This window comes from Ceratosolen solmsi, unplaced genomic scaffold (assembly GCF_000503995.2).
Source record: "Ceratosolen solmsi marchali unplaced genomic scaffold, CerSol_1.0 scaffold1, whole genome shotgun sequence".
NCBI lineage: Eukaryota > Metazoa > Arthropoda > Insecta > Hymenoptera > Agaonidae > Ceratosolen > Ceratosolen solmsi.
Genome location: NW_011948415.1, coordinates 12,564,095 through 12,590,470, shown reverse-complemented (window position 1 = coordinate 12,590,470; position 26,376 = coordinate 12,564,095). Strand labels below are relative to the sequence as shown.

General features: G+C 40.7%; 1 protein-coding gene across 1 annotated transcript in view; it reads right to left on the bottom strand.

Annotated features, from left to right (window-relative positions):
• Positions 1-26,376, bottom strand: part of LOC105368896 (neogenin-like) — a 105,078-nt gene that overhangs the window by 15,884 nt on the left and 62,818 nt on the right. The window contains 5 exon segments of the mRNA XM_011508048.1: positions 353-518; positions 1,958-2,080; positions 2,930-3,094; positions 3,999-4,129; positions 7,050-7,239. Coding sequence (XP_011506350.1) covers positions 353-518; positions 1,958-2,080; positions 2,930-3,094; positions 3,999-4,129; positions 7,050-7,239 — 775 coding nt within the window.

Genomic DNA, 26,376 nt, shown 5'->3' with positions numbered 1-26,376 from the left:
AAAAACGAGAGCTAAGAGGGGAGCGGGAGAGAGAGAGAGAGAGAGAGAGAGAGAGAGAGAGAGAGAGAGAGAGATTGAGATAGAGAGCCCAGCGATTGTGTAGCTTGACGATTTTTCAACAAACGAGCATTAAAATTCCATGCGTGAGGCGCGGCAGGACGCTTTAAATTTCATCAATTCCATCGGCACTTTAGTTACACCTAAAGTCCGCGCCCTCCGAAATTAAGGCCGAGATTAAAGTTCGAGAGCTTTTAAAACTCGCCGCGGCCGGATTAACGATTATCCGTCCGATTATCCCGGGTCTGAGTAAGGTGCAGTCGCTACAATTGGCCCAGGAAGTGCATCGAATTACCTAGAGTCCAAGGAGGCCAGATCGATCGACGTGCCATCCTTGAGCCAGTAGACGTCGGGCTTTGGGTTGCCGTTGGCCGCACACTCCAATGTAATCGTCGACTTCTCCGTCGCCACCTGATTGAAGGGCTTCGCCACAAAGACTGGAGCGGTCTCCTCGACTTCTTCTGGAGTAATGTAATGATAATAAAAACAACAACAACAACAACGACAAAAACAAAAACAAAAACAACAACAAAAACAATAAAATAACAAACAAAAAAAAGAATAAAATAAAATAAAATACAAAAATCTAAAATAAAGGAATAAAGGAACGGATGAGAGGACGCGCGAACGCCGTTTGAAATGCTCGCGAGGGGCGTGATAGCGGATTGGGAGAGGCGGGGGTAGAACAAGGAATTGACTTAAGGAGCCAAGGCGCACTTTTACTTAAATCGACGACTGGGCCTTTTCATATAATTTCTCGTCATTCGTCTTATGCCACACAAACGGAGATATTCGCTTCTGCCCTCTATTTATTATATTAATTGAACATCCGAGAATCGTTGGACGCCCAATCAAGTAATAACCCGTTTCGGCAAACTTTGTACTTTTGCCTCATTTTCACTGTCCTGCTTAATGAAATAGTCAAATCGCTCTCGAGCATAAATCTCATTGGTCGACGAGTGGCTCCTTCGACCGCGCGCCCCCAATTACCAAATAAAATTTAATCAATCTCCAAGGACAGCGTGCGTGCACTAATGAGCAAACGCGTCTCCTCATTTTGGCCTCGCGAACCCAACAACGGGACGTTAAAGCGAGGTAAACTTTTTAAAACCGTCCGATCCATCAATTTAAATATGAATTTGTTCGTTCGTTCGTTCGTTCGTTCGTTTGCTATTTGTTTTGTTTGTTTGTTTTTTTTTTTATAAATTTAAGCCCGAGTAACTTTACTGCAAAGATAGTGAATGCGCGCACTTCCAAATGAAAAGAGACAGCTGGAGAAACCAGGCGGTGAATGTCAAAACGCACGGAAGAATTGAAATTAAACGATGATAAATGAAATAGCGCTATTTGGCTTTACGGAGTAAGCGAGAGAGATTTTAATCCCGATGAAATTGGAAATTATTAATCTGTAATTATTTATCTGTAAACGAAACATCATGGCCGATCCGTAATGCTTGACAAAAAAAAAAAAAAAAAAAAAAAAAAAAAAAAAAAAAAAAAAAAAAAAAAAAAAAAAAAAAAAAACCGGACTCGCGCATCTAACGCAAATAACGGATAATTATATATATATAGTCGGTGAATGCGCAACCACCGACCTACCGACTGGAATTACGTAATTAATACGATAGCGTATGCGTGCGGCTCGTATAATTGCAATCGCGTAGCCGAGCTTTTCATCATTTCATCATTCCACCGACGACCTTCATACGGCTATAAAATCGAGAAAATTTTCCTATTATTGTGGGCGCACTTTTAATCGCCTCGTGTTAAGCTAAGCGCAGTTGGAAAAGTGGCTTATGCGCTCTCCCCACCACCCCGCAGAATATTAAAGGACGGTGATAAAGGATAGCTGTAAGGATTAGCTATCTAATGAGATTCAAGGTCGGGAGAAGATTCTTACCGAGATCGCTGGCCTGCAGTGAAAGCTGAGCCTGATTGCTGAGTCTGAACTGGCCGAATCCGCTAACGTTGCATCTGTAAGAGCCGACGTCTTGGGCCAGCACCTCGTCAACCTCGAGAGCTCCTGCGCAGACGGGGTCGAGTCAGCATGGTATTTCTCATTACTTTGTCCGCCATTATAACGAGGTGGATTGTTGGCGAGGAGTAAATTTCGTGGGTAAAAAACGGTGACGAGCTCGCGTCCGAGATTGGCTCGACAAGTTAATCGGAATCGACTCCGAAACGAATCCTCGCGTCTTTTCTCTCACTCTCTTTTTTTTTCTTTTTCTTTTTTTTAAAGCGAAGCAATGGTAAGTGCCTCGAGGCTAAGCTCATTACGTAATTTGCGTTAGGACCGCCTTGTCGGTCGGATGGAAATAGGGCGTTTCCGGGTCACGATATTAGCGACTCGTATGCCACTTAGACAATCATCGTCCCGGTACATCGGACCTCTACACGTCCTCCTCCCTACATCGCCCCTCGCGATCGATTTCCATTCTGAAATTGTCTTACACGCTCGTTACGTAAGGGAATATAATTAGCGCGCAGGGATATTGGGCAATTAGCGCGCAATCATAAAGTCGAATGGTTACCAAATTTCGAAATTCACTCCTCTCATTAATTATCGATGAGCGTTAAGTAATGTCCCCAGTTTTTTTTCCTTCTTTTTTTTTTGTTTTGTTTTATTTTTTTTTTTTTTTTTTTGGGTTTTATTATTATTATTATTACTATTTCATTAATTTTTTGTTAAGTTTTAAATTTTGACAATACCGCCCCTGCAAAATGCCAACGAGTGCTCGTAACTCCTGTTAATGCAAATAGCTACGAACGTGTCTCCCGGGTATAATGAAACAATTAAGCGGAAACGTCAATTAGGGATACAAGAGTCGGCTCATCGAACCTTGCCACGTTATAGCCGAGTGTCATTGTTTACCTGATGGTAGGATCGTCATTCTGCTTTCGTCCATCGTAAGTGGCTGCTCGTCTTTGAGCCACTGTATAGTCACCTGGTCGTTGCCGGCTAATTTGCAGCTCAAGTGGGCTATTTGCCCGGGATAGACCATTGTATCTTGTGGCTCGCGATCGAAGCTCGGCAGACCTTCAATGGGGTTGGGGGGAAGAACAAAAAAAAAAAAAGAATATTTTGTTAAATGTAACTCGGCCAGCCGTTGCGAAACGAGCAGCCGCGTTTAAGAGCGTTTGCCCGTACTTCTTCCTCTCCCGTCCCCTCCCGATCCCTCCCGTCTCCTCCCGTCCCGATCAATTTTCTACTTCTATCGTCATCGCGACTGTCACGATTGCGCTCGTGTTTTTTAAAAAGGAAAATCGTCCGGGAGTCGCGCGTCCATCTATCGACGGGCTTTTCCCAAGCGCTTAGCTCGGGACACGAGCCGTGTCTTCGTTATGTTTGAGCCCCCCCTCCCCCCCCCCCCCCCCCCCCCCCCCCCCCCGCCACTACCTCCAATCGTAAATCACAATACTTTCCTTTGCCCCATTAGGCTTCTTTATATCGATGCGATGTAGGAAGCCCGCATGACTTGATTAAATTCTACTTTTCTACTTACACGTACGAAATTAATTATAGAGATTAATTATGGCTACTAGGGCAGGTTTCGAATTACCAAAATAGTTACGAATACAAGACGGTCATGAATCATTGGCGCTTTGCGGAATTCCGTTTTAATTTGGTGAGAAACATAAAACTCTCGACGGGGAAATATAATACAGAGGGAGATATATCGCCGACATGACTCGGCATATAAGAATCATTTACAATGTATTATTTTTCAACGTCCATTGAATTATTATCGCACTGCTCGTCGTGCGCGCAAATGTAAAATTACACGTGTTTCCCGGCATTTGAAAGTACGGCGAGCCGATGCGCCAATACCGACGGGCATCTCGTCAGAGGGAAAAGGAGACGGGCTCAGGAGAAGTTTACTCCTAGCGATTACGTGAGAACTGTGATAATTTATGTGGAATCCGTTTGCTAAAATACTGACTGGCGAGCTTCACGACCGCAGTCCTGGAGGCGATCGCACCGACGTTCTCGATGAAGGCGAGGCACTGGTAGCTGCCGACCGACTCCTCGTTCACGTTGCTAATGTACAGCGAGCCGTTCTCCAGCTGACTTCTACATTAATTACAACAAACAGACCGAAAAATAATATTATTTGTTATAATAATAATAATAATAATAAGAAGAAGAAGAAGAAGAGAGAGAGACTCTGTGTGTGTGTGTGTGCGTGTGTGTGTGTGCGCGCGCGCGCGCGCGCGCGCGATAGTTATAGGGTGGTGGGAGAGTCATTCTGAGAATCCACGAATGTCTGTTTAGTTGTAATCTAGTGGTTATGGAACTTTCCTTTCCACGCTTTTTGCCTCGATTCTAATGCGCGCGGCTCTACTTTCTTCAACCAACGTATTATATCTCTTATCAACAAAGGCTGAACGCGCACGGTATCGTGGAAAAAGGCCCGAGTAAATAAGTTTGTAAACGTAGCGTCTAGGTTACCTTAGGTACATATCTTTTCAATCGTGCTCGACGATTGATTGAGTTAATGTGAAAATTGTTGAATACCTTTCATTAATCAGATGTAATAACAACGCGTTACTACATACTCGCGCATCTCGGTATTTTATTATAATTACGACATGGACGAATTATAGTTCAAATTAATCAATATCAATAATTATTATACTTCTTATCCACTTTTGCACCTACTAATACCGGAATCTTGAAGCACACGTTCAAGCATCTTATCCATATCGTCATCATAATCATCATAATCATAATCATCATCGTCATCATAATTGTTGTTGTTATCGTTGTATATACTATAATTAATGATGCTGTTATTATTGTCACCGAGGCTCTTATATTTTATTATTTTTATTGTTGTCGTTGTTATTGTGCAAATGTTTAATCGGGAAAGTGCAAATTTCCGAAATAAATAATCGATTGAATTGCAAATAACGTATAAATATTCTATATTCACAGTTATGCGATTAAAATTCAAATGTAAATAAATGCCAATATTATTTTCAATTAAAAACTGAGTCCGAGTGCAACAATCTTTAGAGACAAAGCGATCTTGTTTGTTACCGCGATTAAAGAAATTCAATTAGCTATGATGAGTTTTCCATTAGCTTTAAGTGAAATCAATTACAAACTAATAAGACTTTAACAACAGCTGTTGAAATTTCTGTCACTGCAATAATAGCTGGCCAATTATCAGCAGAGTAAAGTAACGAACGACTAAACACTCGTGCGTGAAAGACATTATAAAATTCTCAGGAACCGTTTATTTGTAAATACTTAAAAGCACGCGAGAGCTCCGATTCTTTCAAGCTTTAGGCCATACTAAATGCGCATAGAATAAAATAGAATCGAAAGCGAATAAGCGGTGAGCCGCCAATAATTTACATGATATTTACAGGCCTGCAATTGTAACGTTTCAACTTATCGAGTGGCCAGATACCGCAATGATACCACCAATTCACTAAGCCAATTACATTCCGACCCACACTCGTATAAGTATATTTATATTAATATACACGGATAGTGGGTATACACAGATAGTGAATTCGTATCCCCTTGATTCCCGGAAGTGTGGCCCTTTGGAGACCGCAACGACGATAGTGTATTAAATTCTCTTGGTTTTCAATTCTCGACGGAGCCGAGGGATGGCGATGAAAGAAGGGTGAGCAAGAAAGTGGAAGTCGAGCGCTTGGAAAAGTGTATCTAAACGATCCCCGCAACCGTCTAAGATAGCCGACGGCGCGCATTTATCGCGTAGAAGGGCATTAAGAGATTTCCAGCGGGCATACATCAACCATCGAACGCAGTTACGAAGATAAGCAGATAAGCAGCGATAAGAGGCCACGGGGGAGCGAGGTGGGGGTAAAGAGGACGTGGAATCGCGATGTAATTTCCCGACGTCGGCACTTGTCGCTATGCGAAAAGCTCCTGTGTCGTCGACGCTTTTACTTTTACGACATCTCCCGATGCTAACAAAATGATATTGAATCGAGGAGGAGGAGGAGGGGAGGGATATATAACTTTATTTCCATTCCCTCCTGACAATGGGGCTGCTTTACACACTCTTGCACGCGTCTCTGTATCACGAGTTTCGTCAATTTACTTCAGTGTTATTTCATGTTGACGTTATACTGGCTTCCGTCCCTATCATCCCATTATCCCGTCGTTATACTTTGCATAATTGGAAGAAATGGCTAATAAATACGAATGCCCTTTGTATTGAATATCGCTAACTCGATGATAATTAATAGCTTAAATGATAGCTTAAAAAAGTAATGATTTCTTTCATTTTTCGTCATTGCAGAAACGTTAGCGATTAGTCAAATTCCGTTCGAATCGTTCGTCTGCATTATTCCGTCTGTAAATAAGTTTTTGTATTTGTTACCGACGAGCGAATAGAGTTGCCGCATGTCGACGAGACATGATTATTCATAATAATTATATTTGCTGCCTTATGCGCTCATTTACGGGCCCCGTCACATTGTAATCTGATAAATCACCTAAGTGAGTAGGTAAATGGGCAGGAAAGCAAGCAAGTAAGTGTGAATCGGTGTCGCAAGGAAATGACCATTAAAAGAAATGGCCCCTCGGACAATTAGCATGGCATTATTATTGCTGTTGTAGTAGTGGTAGTAGTAATAGTAATAGTAATAGTAATAGTAGTAGTAGTAGTAGTAGCAGTTGTTGTTTTTGTTGTTATTATTATAATCATCATTTTCATGCGGCGACGCATTTAAAGCAAAATTGGCCTTGGGATCTCCTGCTACTTTCATAATGACTAATAAGGAGCCGCTTGAAGCCGTCAAAAAGTAAAGTGATTGCCGTCGTGAGCCGAAAGGAGGATCCGCCAAGTGCTGCCGAGCGTCCGCAGGGTAGAGCCCGGATTATCGACACCAAGCCGCTCGATCAACAGCATCCCCGAGACCGAGTTGAGTAAGATCATTCCGCGCATAGCCAGAGGGCCGTGTGCGGTCGCAATGGAAAGAGGAGAGGATTCGGCCAGTGTCCCACTTACCTGAACTTGTCGCCGATAAAGCTGATGGGCTGGCCGTCGTCGGAGCGCCAGCTAATCGCGGGCAGCTCTTGAAGGAGGCCACCGGGTGACGCCTCCAGCCGCGCCTGGCAGTCGAGGCGCCCGGGCTTGCCCAGCTCCACCAGGACGTCCTCGGGCTCGCGACTGAACTGCAGAGCAGCCGCTCCTCGAGCTGAAATCCAAATTCGATAACACGTTAGGTTATTATCTAATATATCTAGCAGCTTTCACGTTATGGCCGGACTTATGTTTAACCGACCACCGTTGCCTTGAGGTTTTTTTTTTCAGGTCGATTTGCAAACTACAATTGCCCGTCAGTATTTTACGTGTCTCGTATCAAGTTGCGACTCTAATAGAGCAGCCGCTACCATTTGTCAAATTTAATACTTCCTTCGATAAAATAAACGTAGAAGTTTGCTCGTAAAATAGAAATTAAGGAAATGGCATTAAAGTGGATCTGCGCTTTCATTTTATAGGCAAGATGGGGACGGGCATACATGTCCTTGTCCCAACAAAACACACACGCGCACGCATACGCATACGCACGTACGCACGCACGCACGCACGCACGCACGCATACGCACACACACGCACTAAACACACGCGCGCACACTCACACTCACACACGATATATATCTTCCTGTTTACATTGGGGTTGCAAACACTTGCTTTTCGAACATTTCTCTTTGTAATTTAGCATCGACGGATATCGAATTATAATCAAGTTACTCCTATGATATCGAAACTTTCAATGTCATTGATTTTAATGCAATCCACTCACTTTTAAACATACATTCCATACAATATCATGATTATAGGAAACAGAAATATTTTACAATTTACAATCATCCACTAACAAATATTTGATTAACTCTGCTCTAGTCAGAGTTTAGATGAAAGCTCTGGCTAAATAACGTTTTTAGTGTTTTTTTTTTTTTGGAGCGCAAGCGCGCGCGAAAGGTGTTCGGCAATATTGTAGAGAATCGAGAAGGTCAAACAAATCTTTGATTTACGAGATTCGAAACACCTTTCACAATGCGCGTGGGATCGAATGAAAAGCCGATAAACGTAAATGTCATTTGGATTGCGTGATGGAAGTGGAGGTGACGCGGGCGAATCCATTAAGACACATTCGCCCCGAGCTAAGCTCGATAGGTGATACTCCTCTTCCAATATCAAGCACTGCTAAAGCAATCGATCTTCCAACGCCGACAAAGGATCGAGCGAGGCACGACAAGCGCCGCACAAAAGATCCTTAGTCAAATTAAATAGGAATGAGAAAATCAGCCGGTTAAAAGAGGTTCTGTTAAAGGCCGAATTAATCTATTGGAATGAGGTGCGAATTACAGGTCGAAGGTGGATCGATCGCATAACGGACAAGACGCGTGCCTTACTCTGCCTCGCATTCCTATTTCCATTAATTCCCCATTTCCTTTCCTCCACCGTTAAGCGCACGCATTACGCGGGCACGAATTAATATTAATTTCCCGCAATAATGGCGAGAGGGCGATTGGCACGGAGGCGCGAGTCTGTGATTTTCGCGAGATGCGCTCGACATTGGCGTCCGCACGCACGCGGACGCACTTCACTTCGCACCGCGGGGCTCCTCGAGACCGCTCGATGAAATTCATGGGGAGGATCGATTCTCGAGAGGGACCGTTTAATTGCGATTTTCTACGGCTCCGCGCCTCAAAGCCAAACCCGTTAACGGCTGCTCGTGACACGACGACAATGGAGCTCCAAACGCCATGCATCGAGTTACTTTCGGTGAGCTCTTCACTTTGATTTTCTAGTGCTTGCACTAGCAGAGGCTCTTTTTTCTCTCGACAAAGGATTATTCCCGTTGCTCGATAGCTGCCGTCGGCTCGGCGTCGGTTTATTTTCCAGCGTCGGCGAGCGGAGCGCGTTAATGCTTTTCCCAACGCTTGGAAATGTAACGAGTGACGATTGACTTCCAATGACTGACAGCCTGTATTATTTTGACAAAGCTAAGATTGATGGGATGGGGGACTGGTAGACGCGAGGGGGGGATGCGCATATATAGAAGCCTAGGATTTTACAACTCAAGATTTCAAGTGGACTTTTTCAGTTGATATTTCATGATATATGTGTATAATAACGGCAATGAACTAAGAAAAAAAAAACAAAACAAAAAAAAAACAATACTATTCCGTAATGTCAACTATCTATGATAATATAGAAGGGAGTGAACGGAAAAAGTAAAAATAATAATGCATGAAAATGTCATTATCACCTATAATAACGAAACCATAACTCATATTTTCCGGTTCATTGGTAATGTCATTTCTTACTTGTCGATGTGAATTTCGGCTCTCGATAACATATGAAACAATAATTTTTAATTATCGTACTTGATTGCATAGATTATAATTTATTTCAATTTCATTTCAATTGAAAATACATGAAAAACGAAATAAAACAAAAAGAAGATGAAAAAAGAAAAGAGAACAAATTAAAAAATAATGCCTGTGTTATTGTGATACAGCAATAGATAATTATCGTGATATCGCAGTAATTATTATAATTTTGAAAATAGTTATTATTAACAGTGCAACTTTCGTAATTCCTTGGGATTGCACACTGCATAGATGGTTATGAAAAAGACTTAATACGGTGTCTCTACAAAAGTCTTTCGTAATTTTTTTTATAACAACTACAATACTTACGAATTATACCGCCTGCGTACACCACCACCACCACTACCACCCCCCCCCCCCCTACCCCCGCACACACGGAGACAGAGGCACTTTCTATTTTAATAATTACTATAGCGCATGTATAATATTTTTAGTGATACGAGATTTTATTGGTTTTGTAAACTGTTGGCTTGAATCGATGTTAATATTTGCAAATCTAATTTTCATTTATAACTATTTAATTCGCAAAAAGTGCAAATTATTTTAATACTAGCGATTAAATTTGCAAAAATATCATACAAAATGCCTCACACGTATATATTTTACGTAGCCAATTCCAAAGTAACTGTACAGAATGCTTACAATTACCACATACATTATACATAACATAATAAGATAGTGAGCCTTTAAGTACGAACACTACAATTTTGTTATCTTTCTGTAATATAACGTTGTCGGCTAAATTACCTCAATTCATACCAATTATTTACTACGACATGTATAACAATATATAGCTGCTGGTACATACAACTCCCTCCCCATTAATATTTAAATGATTAGCTTATTCTTCCTCTAGTTTTCCTCTACTTTTGCGGTAGATAAATTTTGAACAAATTAAAACTCATTGTCCAAGTTTGAAATCAATAGGAAGATTAGTAATTTTACGAATCGACGATACATCCATCTACCTCCTCCCCCTGCCCCTCCCCCTATCCCTACCCCTACCCCTACCCCTCCTTCACCTACCCACTTTTCCACCCGTAGTACAGCTGTACAACTGCAATATTAGACGCATTTATTCAAAGTTATTTGAGTACGAGAGCATTTTACATGGACATAAAAATGAAAGGGCCGATCTGATGACTCACGTATTAGAAGCATAAGGCGTGCGCAAGAGAAGCGAAGGAAAAAAGAAAATTGTCTGCCCCCAAAGGCAACGACGGGGTGCGTAAGGATCGGTCGTAGCGCGGTTTACACTTGTATCGCTGTCCCTTTATAAATATTCCAATTAAAGTTACGTAGCTGGGGTCTGGGGTAGAGGAGGGGGAGGGGGGAGGGATGGGGAGGGAGTCAGTAGTACGTCGTGGCGGCTTATTGAAGGACGGAGACGTGCACCGCGCGCGTTATAAATCGAGCGAGAAAAATCCCCAAGAGCCATACGAAGAGGGTGCGCACGGATGCGTGCAAGTGCGCTAAAGAAAATGGGCTTGCAAAAGTCGAGAGAGAGAGAGAGAGAGAGAGAGAGAGAGAGAGAGAGAGCAAGAGACCACTGGCGCGCGAGCTTCCACGCTGAAAGCATAAGGCAATCATAGCGATAGCTGACGATAATCCCTTGTTTAATGGTATTCTGAGGTGGGAAGGGTGGGGTGGGATGTGGGGAGGCAGGCACGATCGAGTCACGAGGAAAGTATGTGCATCAGCTCCCTGGACGATATGTGTGCCGGCCGACTCACCCTAGCACTCGACTTTGCATTTATATCGTCACGTACACTCGCCTGCCTTACCCTACGACCAATAATGCACGATACGTCGTCTCCCAAGTAATATATCGCCCCCCCCCCAAACTCTCACTCACTCTCAATCTCTCACTCACTCTCTCTCTCTAACGTTCAATCTTTTTTATCCCATTCTTGCAGACAATTATTATGTGATATTGTTCTACGAGCTCTTGGATTTCGCGTTAAAATTTCTCTCTCTTGCACGTACGGTATTGTCCTTTCTTCTCTTTATTTATTCTGCGTTTTTAATCAGAAAATTCAGACGCCCGGCTTATAACCGACTCCCAGATAATTTTGAGCGCAATAGAATTATTTTATACTCGATATCAGCCCACAAATATAAATAAATATCCAGTTTAAATAAAATTGAAAATTATCCGATGAATATTTTCATTAGGCTCGATATTACTTTTATTACTTCGATCGTCGTAAAAGTGGCAATTTCAGTTCACAGCAGTTTCAGCAAAGCATTCTTGTCTTTCTTTTTATCTTTTTCTTTCCTTTTCCCCATAATCTTATTATTTTCATTATTGTTTATTGTCGTCGCTTGATCGGCACTTAAAAACTAAAATGTTAACTATCAAAATACAAGAACGTCGTTCACCTCCATTTCATGCCGAGTCAACAACATTTACTTAGTCCTCGCTAATCTAATCTCTCATTTACATTTTAATTAAATCTTATTTTTTACCATTATCACTGAACTTTTTACGATTTTCTTTTTACCACGCATTTGCATATCATGACTATATAATTTTTAAATATCAACGCACCGGAAAATTTAATTACCTTTACAATATTCAGTTAGATATGGCATTTCGTTACTAAACGATTTGTACGTAATTGTCCCCATTACATAGTTTTTTGTTTATTGAAATAAACTTGTACATATTCTTTTAACGTAGGCTCGCAACAATAAATAATTCGAAATAACGTACAATTATTCATTTGATAATTAAAAAAGCACACACACACACACACACACACACACACTTAGCCAATAATTAAATAAGCATAATAAACTTTATAAACATTCCTATTGGTTGGTAGGAAAATTTAAGCAGTTGTAAAGTAAAATGGAATTACGTTAATCATTTTCGTTCGGTAAACCGACAGGTTAAATTCCATAGTTTACTATTTTTATTTCTATTCTAATTTACTCAAGCCCTAGAAAAGTAAAAGTACCTCGTTTAAAAAAAAAACAAATAAATAAATAAAATAAATAAAATATGGTGCTCAACTAGGAATAATAATAACCATTATTATTAATTAATCGATGGATTTAAAAGAGCCTTATTCATAATTGAAAATTTTCACTCTTCATTTTGAGTTTAATATGTAATACAATTGTTTATAAATTTTGTATAATGCAAATATTATTAAATATAACGTGAGCGATACTTTAGCTTATAATTATACCATAATTATAGAAATGTACTATATTTTAGTAGCAGTGGAATGTAAAATTTTAAAATCGATTTTGGAGAGAATTGAACGAATAGAAATGGTATTTTGGATAATTTTATTCTTTCATTCATCGAGAGTCGAAGAAACATCTATTCTCTTGAATTTGAGGATTGCTTATAAACATAAAAACGCCTAATTAATAATTGCTTTAAATATAACTATTTAAATATTTAAATATAACATAATTTGAGTCGTAACACGATGTGAGATTGCCAATAATGGAAAACGATCGTTAATTTAAGCATTCTCTTAACGTATTTCAAACTCTTTACATTCACGTAACATATGAATTTTGTGTAACGTAATTCATGGTTGGCCCATTTAATGTAATCAAGATATAATTTAAAGATCGACGCGCGATATTTAGTTCACCTCGACGTATTTTATCGAACGTGTCGTAAGCTCTTTGGAAATCATGTCACTTTACCTACTATACAGGAATGACAATAATGTTCAAAGAGATTTTCAGATAATTTTGAAAAATGTCGACGACGGCATTAGTCCAGCCAACCAACAATAAAACAAAGCAAGGGAATCGGGCTCGTGTCCCCTTAAACAAGACGCACACATTTACGGAAATAAAGACGGACTCTCGTTACTCAGAGTAGCACTAGTAGAGCAAGCGCACACATTCAAATGTCAATCCAGCCACGAGGACTATTATTCACCTTTCGCGTTTGTCTTTCTCTGTCTCTTTCAGCGTTCGAGCGTTCTTTCTTCCCTGTTCCTAGCTGGCATTCTCGGTTTCGAGGTCGTCGGGGCCAACGGGGGGTTAATGATGGCGCGGACACCCATAGCACGTGATCCACTCGTAGAGGCGCGCGCGCGGAGAAAAGAACGAGCGAGAAAGAAGAAGAGTGGCATCGTGTCGTAGGCAAAGTAGAAGAATAAGTCGCCAGCTGAATGGTGGGAAGGGGGGGGGGACGGGTGTTGGGCGGCGGGAGGCCGAGGGAGCATGAGTCTCCTCGTAGACAATAAGGTATCCGCGCTATCGAATTTCGCCTCGACGCCCGCGTCCGCGCCATGTGCAATGCTCGCACAGTTCACACACACGCGCGCGCGCGCGCGCGCATGCCTGTCGTATATACGAGGGCTCGGCTATAATAAATACGACGGTGGCGGCGGCTGCGGCTGCGGCTGCGGCTCCGGCTGCGGCGACGAGGGCGAGGGCGAGGGCGAGGGCGAGGACGAGGACGAGGACGAGGACGAGGACGAGACGGTCTTGGGACGTGCATTATAATACATCACGGAGAGGGCATTCGCACGAGGTACGACGGGCGCAGCACATCCGAGTGCACGGACGCGAGTTTCCTTCTTCGCCACGGAAATTCGTGCTGCGACGAGCGAGCACGCGCTCTCTTTCTCTCAAACTCTACTTACGATCTTGGCTTCCCGCCCACGCCACTCTCCCAATGTCTTTTCCACTTGGTGCTTTTTATTTATCATCTTCTTTCGCAGGTGCCTTTATGCTGTCACTTACTTAGGCGACGCGTTTCTTCGGAAACCTTACTTTTACGATAGATTAGAAATTCGTTAGGCTACGGTCTCTTTTTTTCTTTCTTTTCCTGTTACTTTGCTGCTGTTATTTTTTAATACCCACAATGCGCGAATTTAAGATAAGTAAAATTAATTTAATTTAAGGAGAATTTAATTTTTTTTTTGTTTTTTTTTTTGTATCTTTTATTTTCAACTCGTGAAAATTTATATTCGATAAGAGTCTCGTAAACAAGAGTTTGAAAAAAGTTCCCTTTTTGGCCGATGTGCATTTTTTACGGAGCATATGAATCGAAAAGTAAGTACTTAAAGCAAAAACAAAAAAAAAACAAACAAAAACAAAAAAATAAAATTTCAGAATGGAATAGAGTACTGTTATGCATGCGGAGTTGGTCACGAGTTTCTTCTTCTTCTTCTTCTTCTACTTCTTCTTCTTCTTCTTCTTCTTCTTCTTCTTGTTCTTCTTCTTCTTCATCATCTTCTACTTCTGCTTCTTTTAACGAACGATTGTTTCGCAAAAATCACGGTTAAGTAATTTAAAGAAATGTAACGTTATACGATAAGCTCTCGTTAAATAATATGATTGTAAACAATATGCAAAATTTCGGCCAATCGCGAGTTTTATTTAACTTTATAAGCTTACTTTGACTCGTGAAGGAGCTTTTCTATTACGATGGTGAAAAATTGCTGACAAGGCAGAGTATGTATTACAATGCGTTTAAATTGCCTAAATACTATTACATTATTGGGATTATACTTAATCAGTGTCAGCGGTATAATGATTATTGCACTGAAAACTTTATGACAAAGCCCGAGATATTCGTTAAATTATACATTAATGGCGATGTCGCGTGCTTAATGCTTCCCAGAGCAAGTGTGCATTTAATCGCACCAACTTGGCGAGCAAAAAACAACAATTTAGTCAGTACGTCGATATATTAAAGAGAAAAAATAGGTGCTCGATTAATAAAATCGATTCCTACCCTCAGGGCAAAGAAGCATCCGCGTTCCGCTTGCACGCACACGCACGTGCACTCGTCACGGTTTCGCGCATGTCGCGCACAAGCGAATAGCCAAGCCACATTGCGAGAAATCGCTCGAGTCGACTATTTCAAACGAACACACCAATGCCATAGCACACCCAGCGCACACGCGCGTTCATATACAAAAATATCGGGCCAACGTGGGTGGAAGGTATAAGGAAGACACACATGCGCGTATATGTATATGTATATATATATATGCGTGTGTGTGTGTGTGTTTGCGCGCGCGCGCGCGTGTGCGTGTGTGTGTGGGTGGGTGGGTGTCGATGCAACGTGTTGCGAGACTGGCTGGTTGAAAGGAAGGCAGAAAGAGGGAAGGAGAAAGGAGGGAGACAAACAAAGGGACTTGCCATTGCTGTGCATCGGTGCTGAGCCGCTGCTCCCGTATCGCCCGTCGACAACGACGACGGCGGTGGCAAGAGGGGCTCAGCGGGGACCCGCCACCCCCTTGCGTGTCTCCGCATAGACGCTCGCGAATATACGTCTCCGCCGTACCACCCCCTCCCACCTCTCACGCTCACAATCACAGGCCGCCATCCATCCACGGGGCACACTCACGCGCGCTCTATCTTCGTCCCCATCGTCGACTTATAGAACGCTTTTGAGGACCCAAGGCACCTCCGTCTTCTTCTTACTCGCGTCGGAAGCCTCTTTCTAATCTCTTGCCCCGTGGCGGCGTGTGCCAGCGTTAGGAGAAAAATTTTAAGGGCTAACGAGCAAAATTAATGGGAGGCGATGGTAGGCCGCCGCCTGTGCGCGGTGATTCACGATTCTGAAATTCGGGAAACGAGCGGCGGGAGATGATGCGGTAGGGTGTTTGACTCTCAAGGGGAACACAGAGAGAGAGAGAGAGAGAGAGAGAGAGAGAGAGAGAGAGCGCATATATCTACTTCTCACCAAATTATGTACGTCGGGTATAATCGACAAATACATTTTCCAGAGGATAAGCCTCTAGCTCATGGGGAAATTACGAAGGGATGAGCATTGCATTACAAAAGTCCGTTTGATTAACAATCTCTTTTCTCCTTCTTGGAAAGCTGCGCGCACTTCCCTTCAAACTATCGACCAAAGTTACCGAGGCAAATTGCAGTCTAATCCCAATGCTTTTATCCGATGCCTATGAAGCTGCATAAAAGTTAACTTTTTCATAAGAAAATTCGAACGAATGCATACTAACAATTTATTTATGAAATTCGCTTATTAATAAAAGGTTACGTATACAAGTTTTAACAATGTAATTGATACAGCAATGACGCGAATGGCGAATAAACTTTTTACCGCTAAACTTTCATTTATTGATAAAGTGGAGGGGAGGGGGGGGGGAGAGAATAGTAAAGCGGATGTAAGCGTAGATAAAGTAGGTAAGGGTAAACGACAAAAGTTTTACGAACATATTACAGGCTCGTTTAAATTATTCTATAGGGCACAGAGTTCCCATATAATATTATCACATACAAATATAAATACCAATAACTTACACTTATCTCGATATTTAAATAAATCCTTGGATTTTGCAGCAGAGCCGTAATTACCCGAAATAACATCTTGTACAAATGTAAATACGAGCAAGGAAAAAAAATGGACTCTTACTTCCACCACTTTTTACGACTGCGTCACGTCGTGAGCACTGCGCGCAAAATTTTCCCGTGGCTCGTGAAAAGCTTCGCGTCCCGGCTAAAAACTCAAGCAGCTGCGGCTATTATCTCGATCATTACATCGCGCATTCGTTCGCTAAGCGTCTGGCACTCTGAATTAACACTTGACACGTTGTTGTCGCACCGAAGCATCCACGAGACGAAAATCAGTCTTTTATCATCATTATCATTATAAGCTTTTCTTCATCGCCATCCCCCCAGCCCTCCTTCTCCCCCTCTCCTCATTTTCATCCACCACGTTTTTTCTTCTTCATTTTTTCTCTTCTTCTTCTTCTTTTTTTTTTTTTTTTCATTTCTCAACCACTTCTCTACCTCTTTTGTTTCTTTTTCATTTATAAAGAACTCAAACCAGTCAGAACTGGACGGATTAATTGCGAATTATTATACATGGGTTCTCTCTCTCTCTCTCTCTCTCTCTCTCTCTCTCTGAGAATTTATACTGTTTCTTAACTTGGCGAAGTGGCGAGTACCGGCGGGACAAGTTGATGGGGCCGTCATTTTTCGCGGGACGACTTTAACAAAGCTTTTCATCTCGCTGCTAAGAAAATGAAAAAATCCCCGAGAAATGACGTTGTATTTCGTGAATTTTCATGCATAAGGCGAGAATTCACAAGAGCTTTAAAAGCGAAATCTCGCCTCCTGTTCCAACCCTACCAGTCTCGGGCGCAACGAGACGTGGCAACAATCCGCGCCCGTTCGCTTATTCGAATATAAAACAAAGTGCGCCCGCGCGCGCACCCACTACCACCGAATCGCTACTGCTAGGCAAATACGCGGCTAGGCGAATCCCCGGAGGCCCGCGCCCCTCTAAGACGACGACCCAATCAATTAACGTCTGATCCCGCCGGGCCACGGCGAATCTCGACAGACCGAACGAAGCAGCCAGGAGGGTCGTAGGCGTAGGTTCAAGGTAAGCACCAAGGTCTCACCTTTCATCCGTCCATCATCCATCCTTACGTACCTTCCGCATTACGCACAATGTCGGCCCCGCCTTCCTTTTCTATCCTCTCCGCCCCCCCTCCCCCATTACTCCCTCTGCATCGTCTCCCGCGGCCCTCCCGCCCGTCGGCAGACTCTCCCCCTTTGAAAGAGGAGCGCTCCGGCACTTGCAACCCCATTTTCGACTCACCAGCTCATTATGCACCTTACGCTCGGTCGCACGCCCTCACAAAGGTCGCTTATCAAGATCGTCGTCGCGAAAGCTCCCCTAAACGGCTGCGGTGGGGTGGGAAAACGAATCCACTAGCGCGGGGCCGATGGAGTGGCAGATCCCAGGTTAGGTATAATTGATTAGAGAGGCGGTTCGCGCGGGCACCTGGTGGCGGGGGCGGTGTCGCGAGTAAGAGGGCGGGCGGAAGGGAGCGCCACGTTTATTGAGTTCGGCGATAAAACGTCGGTGACGCGGGACCTGTTTTCGTACCAGCCGAAATCTCCCTCCGACCTCTCGCACTCTCGACTAGGACCTCGAACCCCCACTTCTTTACTTTTTTTTTTTTTACCTCGCTCTGCTCTCTCTCGGACTTGTTTAAATGGCGCGGGGGATGCCCTTCGGTGCACGCGATCAGCATGGCAACGTCACGAAGAGCACGCCGGTCTTTGTCGTTAATTTCATTTTCGACGATTCGAGTTGAAAGCTCGGCTTGTGTCAACCGAGCTAATGTGGATTGCCGGCTTTGTAGATCGGCCAATTTATCGAGACGGAGGAGCTGTTTTCTCTCTCTCTCTCTCTCTCTCTCTCTCTCTCTCTCTCTCTTTCTCTCTCTTTTTTTTTAACCTCGGATTTACCCATTCAAGAGCCGCGATCTCGTATTGGTTTTTGAATTCATTCGCTTCTCGAGCTTTAAAATCAAATACAAACAAATCTGAGTCGAGGAGCTACTTGGTAGTCTGATTTACAAAATTATGTTAAATTGTACGGGACAGCGTCGAGGCGTGGATATATATATATATATATATATATTAATAAACATAATAAGCTCGCTGCTAGTTTGAAATGGCATGGGTGTGCGCAATTATCCGAGGTGAGAATAGAATTTGTCGAATAGAAAGAGACAGAATATATTGGATTACGAAATGCAAGAGCCTTTTATAAATGACAAACAATAGCATCTTCCGATACTATGTATATAGAAACTTTGCAGGAATTTATAATACTGCTGCTCGGCGGTAGGGGTTCGGTGGGTTGGTAGGGGGGGGGGTTTATATAGAGGCGGCAGTCTCGTGCGCAGCAGCTGAAGATGTTCGAAAACAAGGCCCATGCTACAATAGAGCGCTATTCCTAGTACCAACGTATAAAGTCTTGCGATGTAAGAACTTCACCACTGGCAAACAAACGGGGCCCCTTGCCACGCTACACGCTGCTACACAATACCATGATCGTTTAGAAAAGTACGGCTCTCGTCCGCCCTCTTTGTCTTATAGGCGCGCGTGTATGGACGGGCTCTCATACGCCTTCCCCTTTTCCGATCACAGACAAAAACAAGGATCAGCGCGCTGCGGGCTATCAATTTTTATTATCAATCAATTTCCATCTCGGCGTACAGCCACGATAAATCTATCCCTACTATGTAACTTTTCCTCCTGCATCGCGCGCTCACTTTCTCTCTCTCTCTCTCTCTCTCTCTCTCTCAACTTGACATACTCTTTCTCCTTGACGTGCACGTTGGGCAAAATTAATAATCCACGACTGACCGAAGGGACGGGGGTGGTTCTTTATCCGCGAGGAGAAAGCGCTTTACGACGTTCATGGGCTCGAGAGCCATTCATTTTGTCAGTAATCGCCTGTGAAACTTTACCGGAAATTCATCATGTTTGGAGGAAGATGGACTGTGTGTCGTGCTGATGCTGGATGAGTTAGAAGAAGCCTGGGCCGAGCGAGTGAAAGCACGATCGATATTTCATATGATCGACTAATCCAATATTCGCCGGTGGTCATTCTAGGATATGATCATTATTTACTCGCTCTTGTTCCATATTTCCATTAATCGAATACTTTCATTAACTAATAATACCCTTTCAAAGAGAAATGCTTTTGGCTTCTGTGAGCTAAGTAATAAGAAGAGGTGCATTACATTTCTCGATATTTGATAAAAGAGCCAATTAAGCACTTAAGTGCATGCGTACGAAAACGGAAACTATTGTTCATATTTATATAGCCGTTTATTAAATGATAGAAATTTTTTATTAAGACATTTGTTTAAACGTCAATTGATAGAGATCGAGGTATCAGCTATCTTCCAGGAATCGTCACTAAGATATTAATCGAAAATTTTCAATTAAAGTATCATTTATTTATACAAATTTCAAAATTCAATTATATTGCTTACTTACGTACATAAAGGTATTATTATAAAATATGCATCGACTTATGCTTTTCATAAAGCAATTTTCGAACTTTATCACATCATGATTGTTACTATATTACTCGCGGGAAATAACGTTTATTGTTTTTTTTTTTTTTTTTTTTTTTTTTTTTTTTTTTTTGTTAACACAACATTACTACTATGTCATTAAGCGTTCGGTTTGTCAGAAATGCAAAGAAAAGAAATGTTCGATGAATTATAATCAGAATGAACATCCTATCGGATCTATTGGAAATTCTCAAATATTATTAATCTTGGGCATTCATTTGGGACTCGCTTTCCATTCATTAAGAATAGTCAAACTTTTTAAATTAAATCTAAGCACTTCGCAATTAAGAATACTATGAAATTCCAAAGTTTACTCTTTTATGCCTCTCCACTTTTCTTTATTGAATCAATATAGTACATGTAAATAATACGGAAAGGAATCAAAATAAACTTATGAAAAATGTTACGAACTGTTTGGGGAACTTTCTTTTCACGATACATTTTTTTTTTACCTAAATATACGTTTATCGTTCTTCTTTTACTTCTCTTTCTCCACTCTTTTTTCTCATTATTTTCTTTTCTTTTTCTTTTTTTCTTTTTTTTTCTTTTCTTTTTTTTTCTTTTCTTTTTTTAACCAAGTAAAATGTTCCGAAAATATATACGTTGATAAATACAATCTTATAATAAATAAGCAAATAAATTATTAAATTGTGTGAAAAAGTTTTTGTAAAGGAAGGAAAAGTTTTAGGAATGCAAAATCGCTGAAGCTCGGACGTATATTTTCATGAAAATTTTTACCGGGATATTGTGAGAGTCTAATCTGCGATCGTGCAGCTGCGCAAATTCGCAAAATATATATACGCGGAACTGAAAATTTCTTTGAACAATCTTTCGCGCACTTTTCCATAACTTTTTGTTTTATTATAATATTGTTCTTGCTCGTAGCTCTCAAGCTCCTCTCGTGTCTGGTAGACAATATCACATTGAATTATTAACGTAAACGTCAACGTAAATTCATTTCCATAATCCGCGTAGTGCAGTGGACGTTAAGCTGGCCAACTGTAAAATACAAAATTTCTTTCCTCAATTTCATCCATTTCCTCTACTATACAGTGCTTTCCAACTAATCGTCGCCCAACTCATCGCTCAGAAACATTGAATGAAAATTACAGTATTTCATCCCCTTCGTCCCCACCTCTGGGAATAACAGCAATTTTCCAAAATCCTCTACTTAGATCCTACTTAGATCCTCAACAGATATTCCCTACTTACATTATACAATTATCTTTTCTAAATAAAGTACGCGCACATCTTGACAGGTCCCCAAAAATGTAAAACATACGTTCTTCTTTTCTCTTCTTAAGTTTAAGAATTTAAGATCCCTTATCAGGCGCAATAATGACGGGACAAAGCACATCCCATAAACGCTTGCGACGGTATGGCACGGAGGATGGAGTTAGACGGGGCATTTACAAATTTATATTCCCTAATACTCGGCAAATGAATGCTCGTCGGCTTATTAAAAATTAACCATCGCGCACAGTCGTGGCAGCCATGCTCCGGTAATATCGGCCAATAATCTCCGGCCTCGGCGAAGCTCGAGCTCGTGGCTTTAACAAGCTTAGGTGCGCGCGAACTATCGCCCTTTATGAATCATCGCGAGCGAAACTGCGGACTAGCGACAATATTTCGGAAGCCGAGGCACCCGATGCGATAACGCCTCTCTTAAGAAGTATTCCGTCTCTCGGGAATATTTAATCGGGGGACGCCCTAAACTCGCCCGAACCTCGCTGCCCATCCCTTACACCAGGTCGGACGCGAGGATCGATCTCCCGGCGACTGCTGACAACGGATTAGCCAGTCCGCCCCCTGCCACCGCCCCACTAATCCAGTAGGTTGTAACGTCGTAAGCGAGCGGATGAAAGCAAAAGGGGCAGCCGATCATCACGGCGCCGAGTCCCGCTTTCATCCGACATACGGCACATCCAGTCCCCAGCCATCCTGCTTCCCGGCCCCGTCTCCTGGTGACTTCGTAGCGGCCCACGGCACCATTTTTCATTCATCCTATCCCAAGCGCAATAAAGCGCTGCCGCTCGTACTTTACTTGGTGGTCGGAGGGTGGAGGAGGATAGTGGGTGGAGGGTGGTACGGTGTGATGAACGAGGGGCGGGAGGGGGTGACGCGGAGAATCTTGCGTTGGAAATAGTTGCGTGTATGCGTGTGCGAGAGCAGCCAGCAAAGCTCCCTATCTACAACTTTCATGGGTTGCTTGGTCGCGACGGTGTATAAAACACATCGTAAAAGGTGTTTGTTGTGTGAAATCCCTTTCAATGTGTAGCCATTTTACGCTGGTTTGAGCTTCATTACTGGCACTACCGTAGCTCTTTAAACGAATGAGATTAATGATATCGTAACGTTCATTGGCATTATATTGAAATTGACGTAAAACGCTTCGTAGTTCGAAGTATAATCATAATTCGTATTTAAAGGATAAAACGTTGGATCGGTTGGTTGTTGTTATGAAACAATTATATTGAATGTTATCGTCACACGCTGAGTATTGTTCAGCATTTTAATAATTATGATATTCGTGAGGAATTTACTAGAATGCGTGCTATAGTATATCGCCAAGGCTTGGAAAGGCTTATTTGTCATTATCGATGAAATTTATAATTCATGGGAATGGGCAAGGAGAAGGCCTTATTGTGGAAAAATCAGTGTTTAGCTCGTGCTCGGTGAAGCAGAGACGAGAAGAATAATATTTATATTCATCGATATTTCAGCGCGTTACCATAGGCGAACTCTATTATTTTGTATTCATTATGTTGCGGACATGGAAGAGAAAAATTATTTAACAGTAAGATATAATGATTTTGTAAAATCAAGTAAAGTATACGTAGCGATATTCTAAAGATTTTCGTGGAGAAATGTAAGGAGAGAAATGTACGTTTACGGTGCGCAGTCAGTGGCGATTAGGATTTTAGCTAAACTAACGACTTACATGCCTTATAATCATCCGTAGTATTACAGTTAGAAGCAATTAAGATTCACGAAAGACATAATCTAAAGGCAATATTTTAATTTATTTGATAAGACAGTTCCTTTTAATTTATCTTTAATTCGACATTTACAGTTCTATTTGAAGTTACTAATTATTTTTGTAAACTCTAACTTTTCTTATTTAATTGAAATTTGATTAAGTAGTTAAACGCTTACTGCCACATTCACTTTATTAACGTATAAATGTATTTTTAACATTGTACGTAGAGTATAAATGCAATTACGGGGAAAAGCACTCGGAACAGGTGAGAGGCAAAATTACGTTAAATTTTCTTGTATCCTAACCCAACATACCTAAATAAATATTTTATTACATTAAATGATCAATTGTTTGTTGAAATATTTTAAAAATAAATTATCAACGTTTGTTTCTCTTCGAAAAGATTAAATTTTTAATTTATACGTACTCGCACGTACGAGACTATAAATGTGATTACTTTAAAAATGTAAATACAATGGGCGCAAAGGTGTATGAAACGAGTATAGCGAAAGAATTTGTTAGAGTGTAGGTCATGCGGTATTGTATTTTAAAATGTAAAATTGGTTTAATACAGTTGAAGTTGTTTTTCTAGTTATTAGTATACATAAGTAAGAGAATTTTAATTGTTCGAGTAAACTGAAAAACGGCCTTTTAAAGTTTAAGAATATTTCAACGTTGACGACTGCATCTTAAATTGCATAAACACAATTAGTTTGAAAAATTTTTAATAATTCATTCATTTGGCAAAAATTGTATATTCGTCGTTATATTTTCAAATGACATATCAAAGATTCAATTATACTTGACGACAAGTCATCCCGAAAAATGTAACATCCAAGCCGATATCAATCAATAAATGTACGTAAGTATTAATATTTTTATTGTATAATTTATGGAATATTGATTATTCCGTATATTGACATTTTTACTCCGGATTTTTAAATAATTAATACTCGTGATGTTTATTATTATACGTTATATTATTATACTGTTCTATACTATAATATAAAGAATTACATTATGAAATATTATTTTATAATAAACGATAAAAAAAAAGTGTATACGTATATGTATCTGATATAAAAAAAAACATATATATATATATATATATATATATATATATATATGTATCTTTTCATTAATTGATATGTTTTTGTTTTCTTCTTTACTTTGTAACCGTTTTAATTAAAACAACGTATTTTCACGTTTATAATTGAAAAAATTTTTATTAATTTCTTTTTATTTATCACATTTGTCCGCTTCAAAGTTACGCTACTTACTCAACTTTTGACCACAAAATTACTGCATTTGTTTATTTAATATTAAACATAAATTATAGCCGTTTATTAAACTGCAAATGAATGAGTTGTTTGGTGTTCGGTACCGAAAAGTGCTCGGAAAAGTGCTTTAAAAAGAAACTAAATCTAACTTGTACTTAAAATATTCGACTGAAATTGTACATAAAATTGTACATAGAATAGTAATAGGCGGCAAAGCCTATTGTTTTTTCATGCGTAAATCACAGCTCTTCTTAATCATAACAAATAATGTTATGCTTGGCGTTTTAAACACACAGCTGCAATAAATGTATGACTTTTATACCCCTTTAGAAGATCGTGAAAACACGAGCCTCAAAAGACGCACATCCCCTCCGCGATCTATTAAAATTCAGAACTATAAAAAAGGAAAGGTACCTGTACGATGCACCGAAATTAATGATGCTCGTACGTTTCCTGGTTCAGAGGATTATGATAAATATAGAAGAGTCTGCGCTCGTTCGTACTAGTACACTTAGCCGTGTTCATGTTGGAAGCGTAAATGACGAAATGCACAGATAATGTTGAATGCGTTATGGCGAGATGCGAACGGATGCGAATCCCAGCTAATCCTATCATGATTTTTAATGATAGGCAAGACCCCTCCTCGCCCTTCCCCAATTTATCTATTTTTCTATTTTTATCTACGCAGCTGAATTGGCAAGTAAACGGTAAAAGAAAAACACAGTCGCAATTAGAATGCTTTAGTATATGCGACAGTAGGTCGAGCACACATTACACACATGTGCCGGCACTCACGCCACACGCGGGCATACGTGATGTGTGTCGGGTGCGAATAAATTCAACCACTCCCGTTGGGATAAATGCGCATTCGCGCGGACGTACGTCGTTTTCATGCGAGTGCCGCATGATGGAATGTAACCGCGAGATTCTCGCCTCGCGTCTCCTTTTTATTATTGTTTCTTTTTTTTTTTTATTTGTCCTTTTTTCGTTGAGATTTTTCTCATTAATTCAATCCACTTTGAGATCAATTAAGAGAATTCTAATGAAAAGAGACGAAGTTTGTTCGTATTGGGCTCTTTTTCAGATACTAAATAAAACTGCGATAAAAAAAAAATAAAATATATATATATATATATATATATATATATGGAAAAGAAATTTATGATTTTCGTTAATGCGGGTAATAATTAATCACATTCGATTAATTCTTTTGAGTTACTTTGCCACTCAAATCTAAATGTCATAGAGTGCTTATTTTGAAATATATATGACAATAATCCATGAAAAATAGAGTCGAGGAATGTACGTGCGAAAGAAAAAAAAACACGACTTAGTGCAAAAATCTCAATTTAACGAAATGTAAGGAGGACGTACGCATGCGCGAGATTTCTTTCGTCTCTTCATGAAATATTTTATTTGAATTGTTTTAGTGAATTAGTATGGAAGACAATAAGAAATACTTCACGTAATTCTCATACATTCGCTTAGGATATTCATTCTTTTATGTTTATATTTATTAGGAATTTGCTAGTTTAATTAACGAAGCAGACAAGGGGCATGCGCAGCGAAAATATAAAGTTTCATCATAAACCTGATATTACAGTTATAAGATATTGAAATAGCTCGACATAATTTTATATTATACGAACTTGATAGAATTCACGATACTACCACCAATCATGACATCTAAATGACAAGATTATTTAGATTATCAAGATTTTTAGGATAAAGATGCGCTATCCCAATCAGCGTTGTTCATTTGATTACTTTGATAGTCTGCAATTAGAGAAAACCACGCGAGAAAAACATAACAAAACAAAAGAA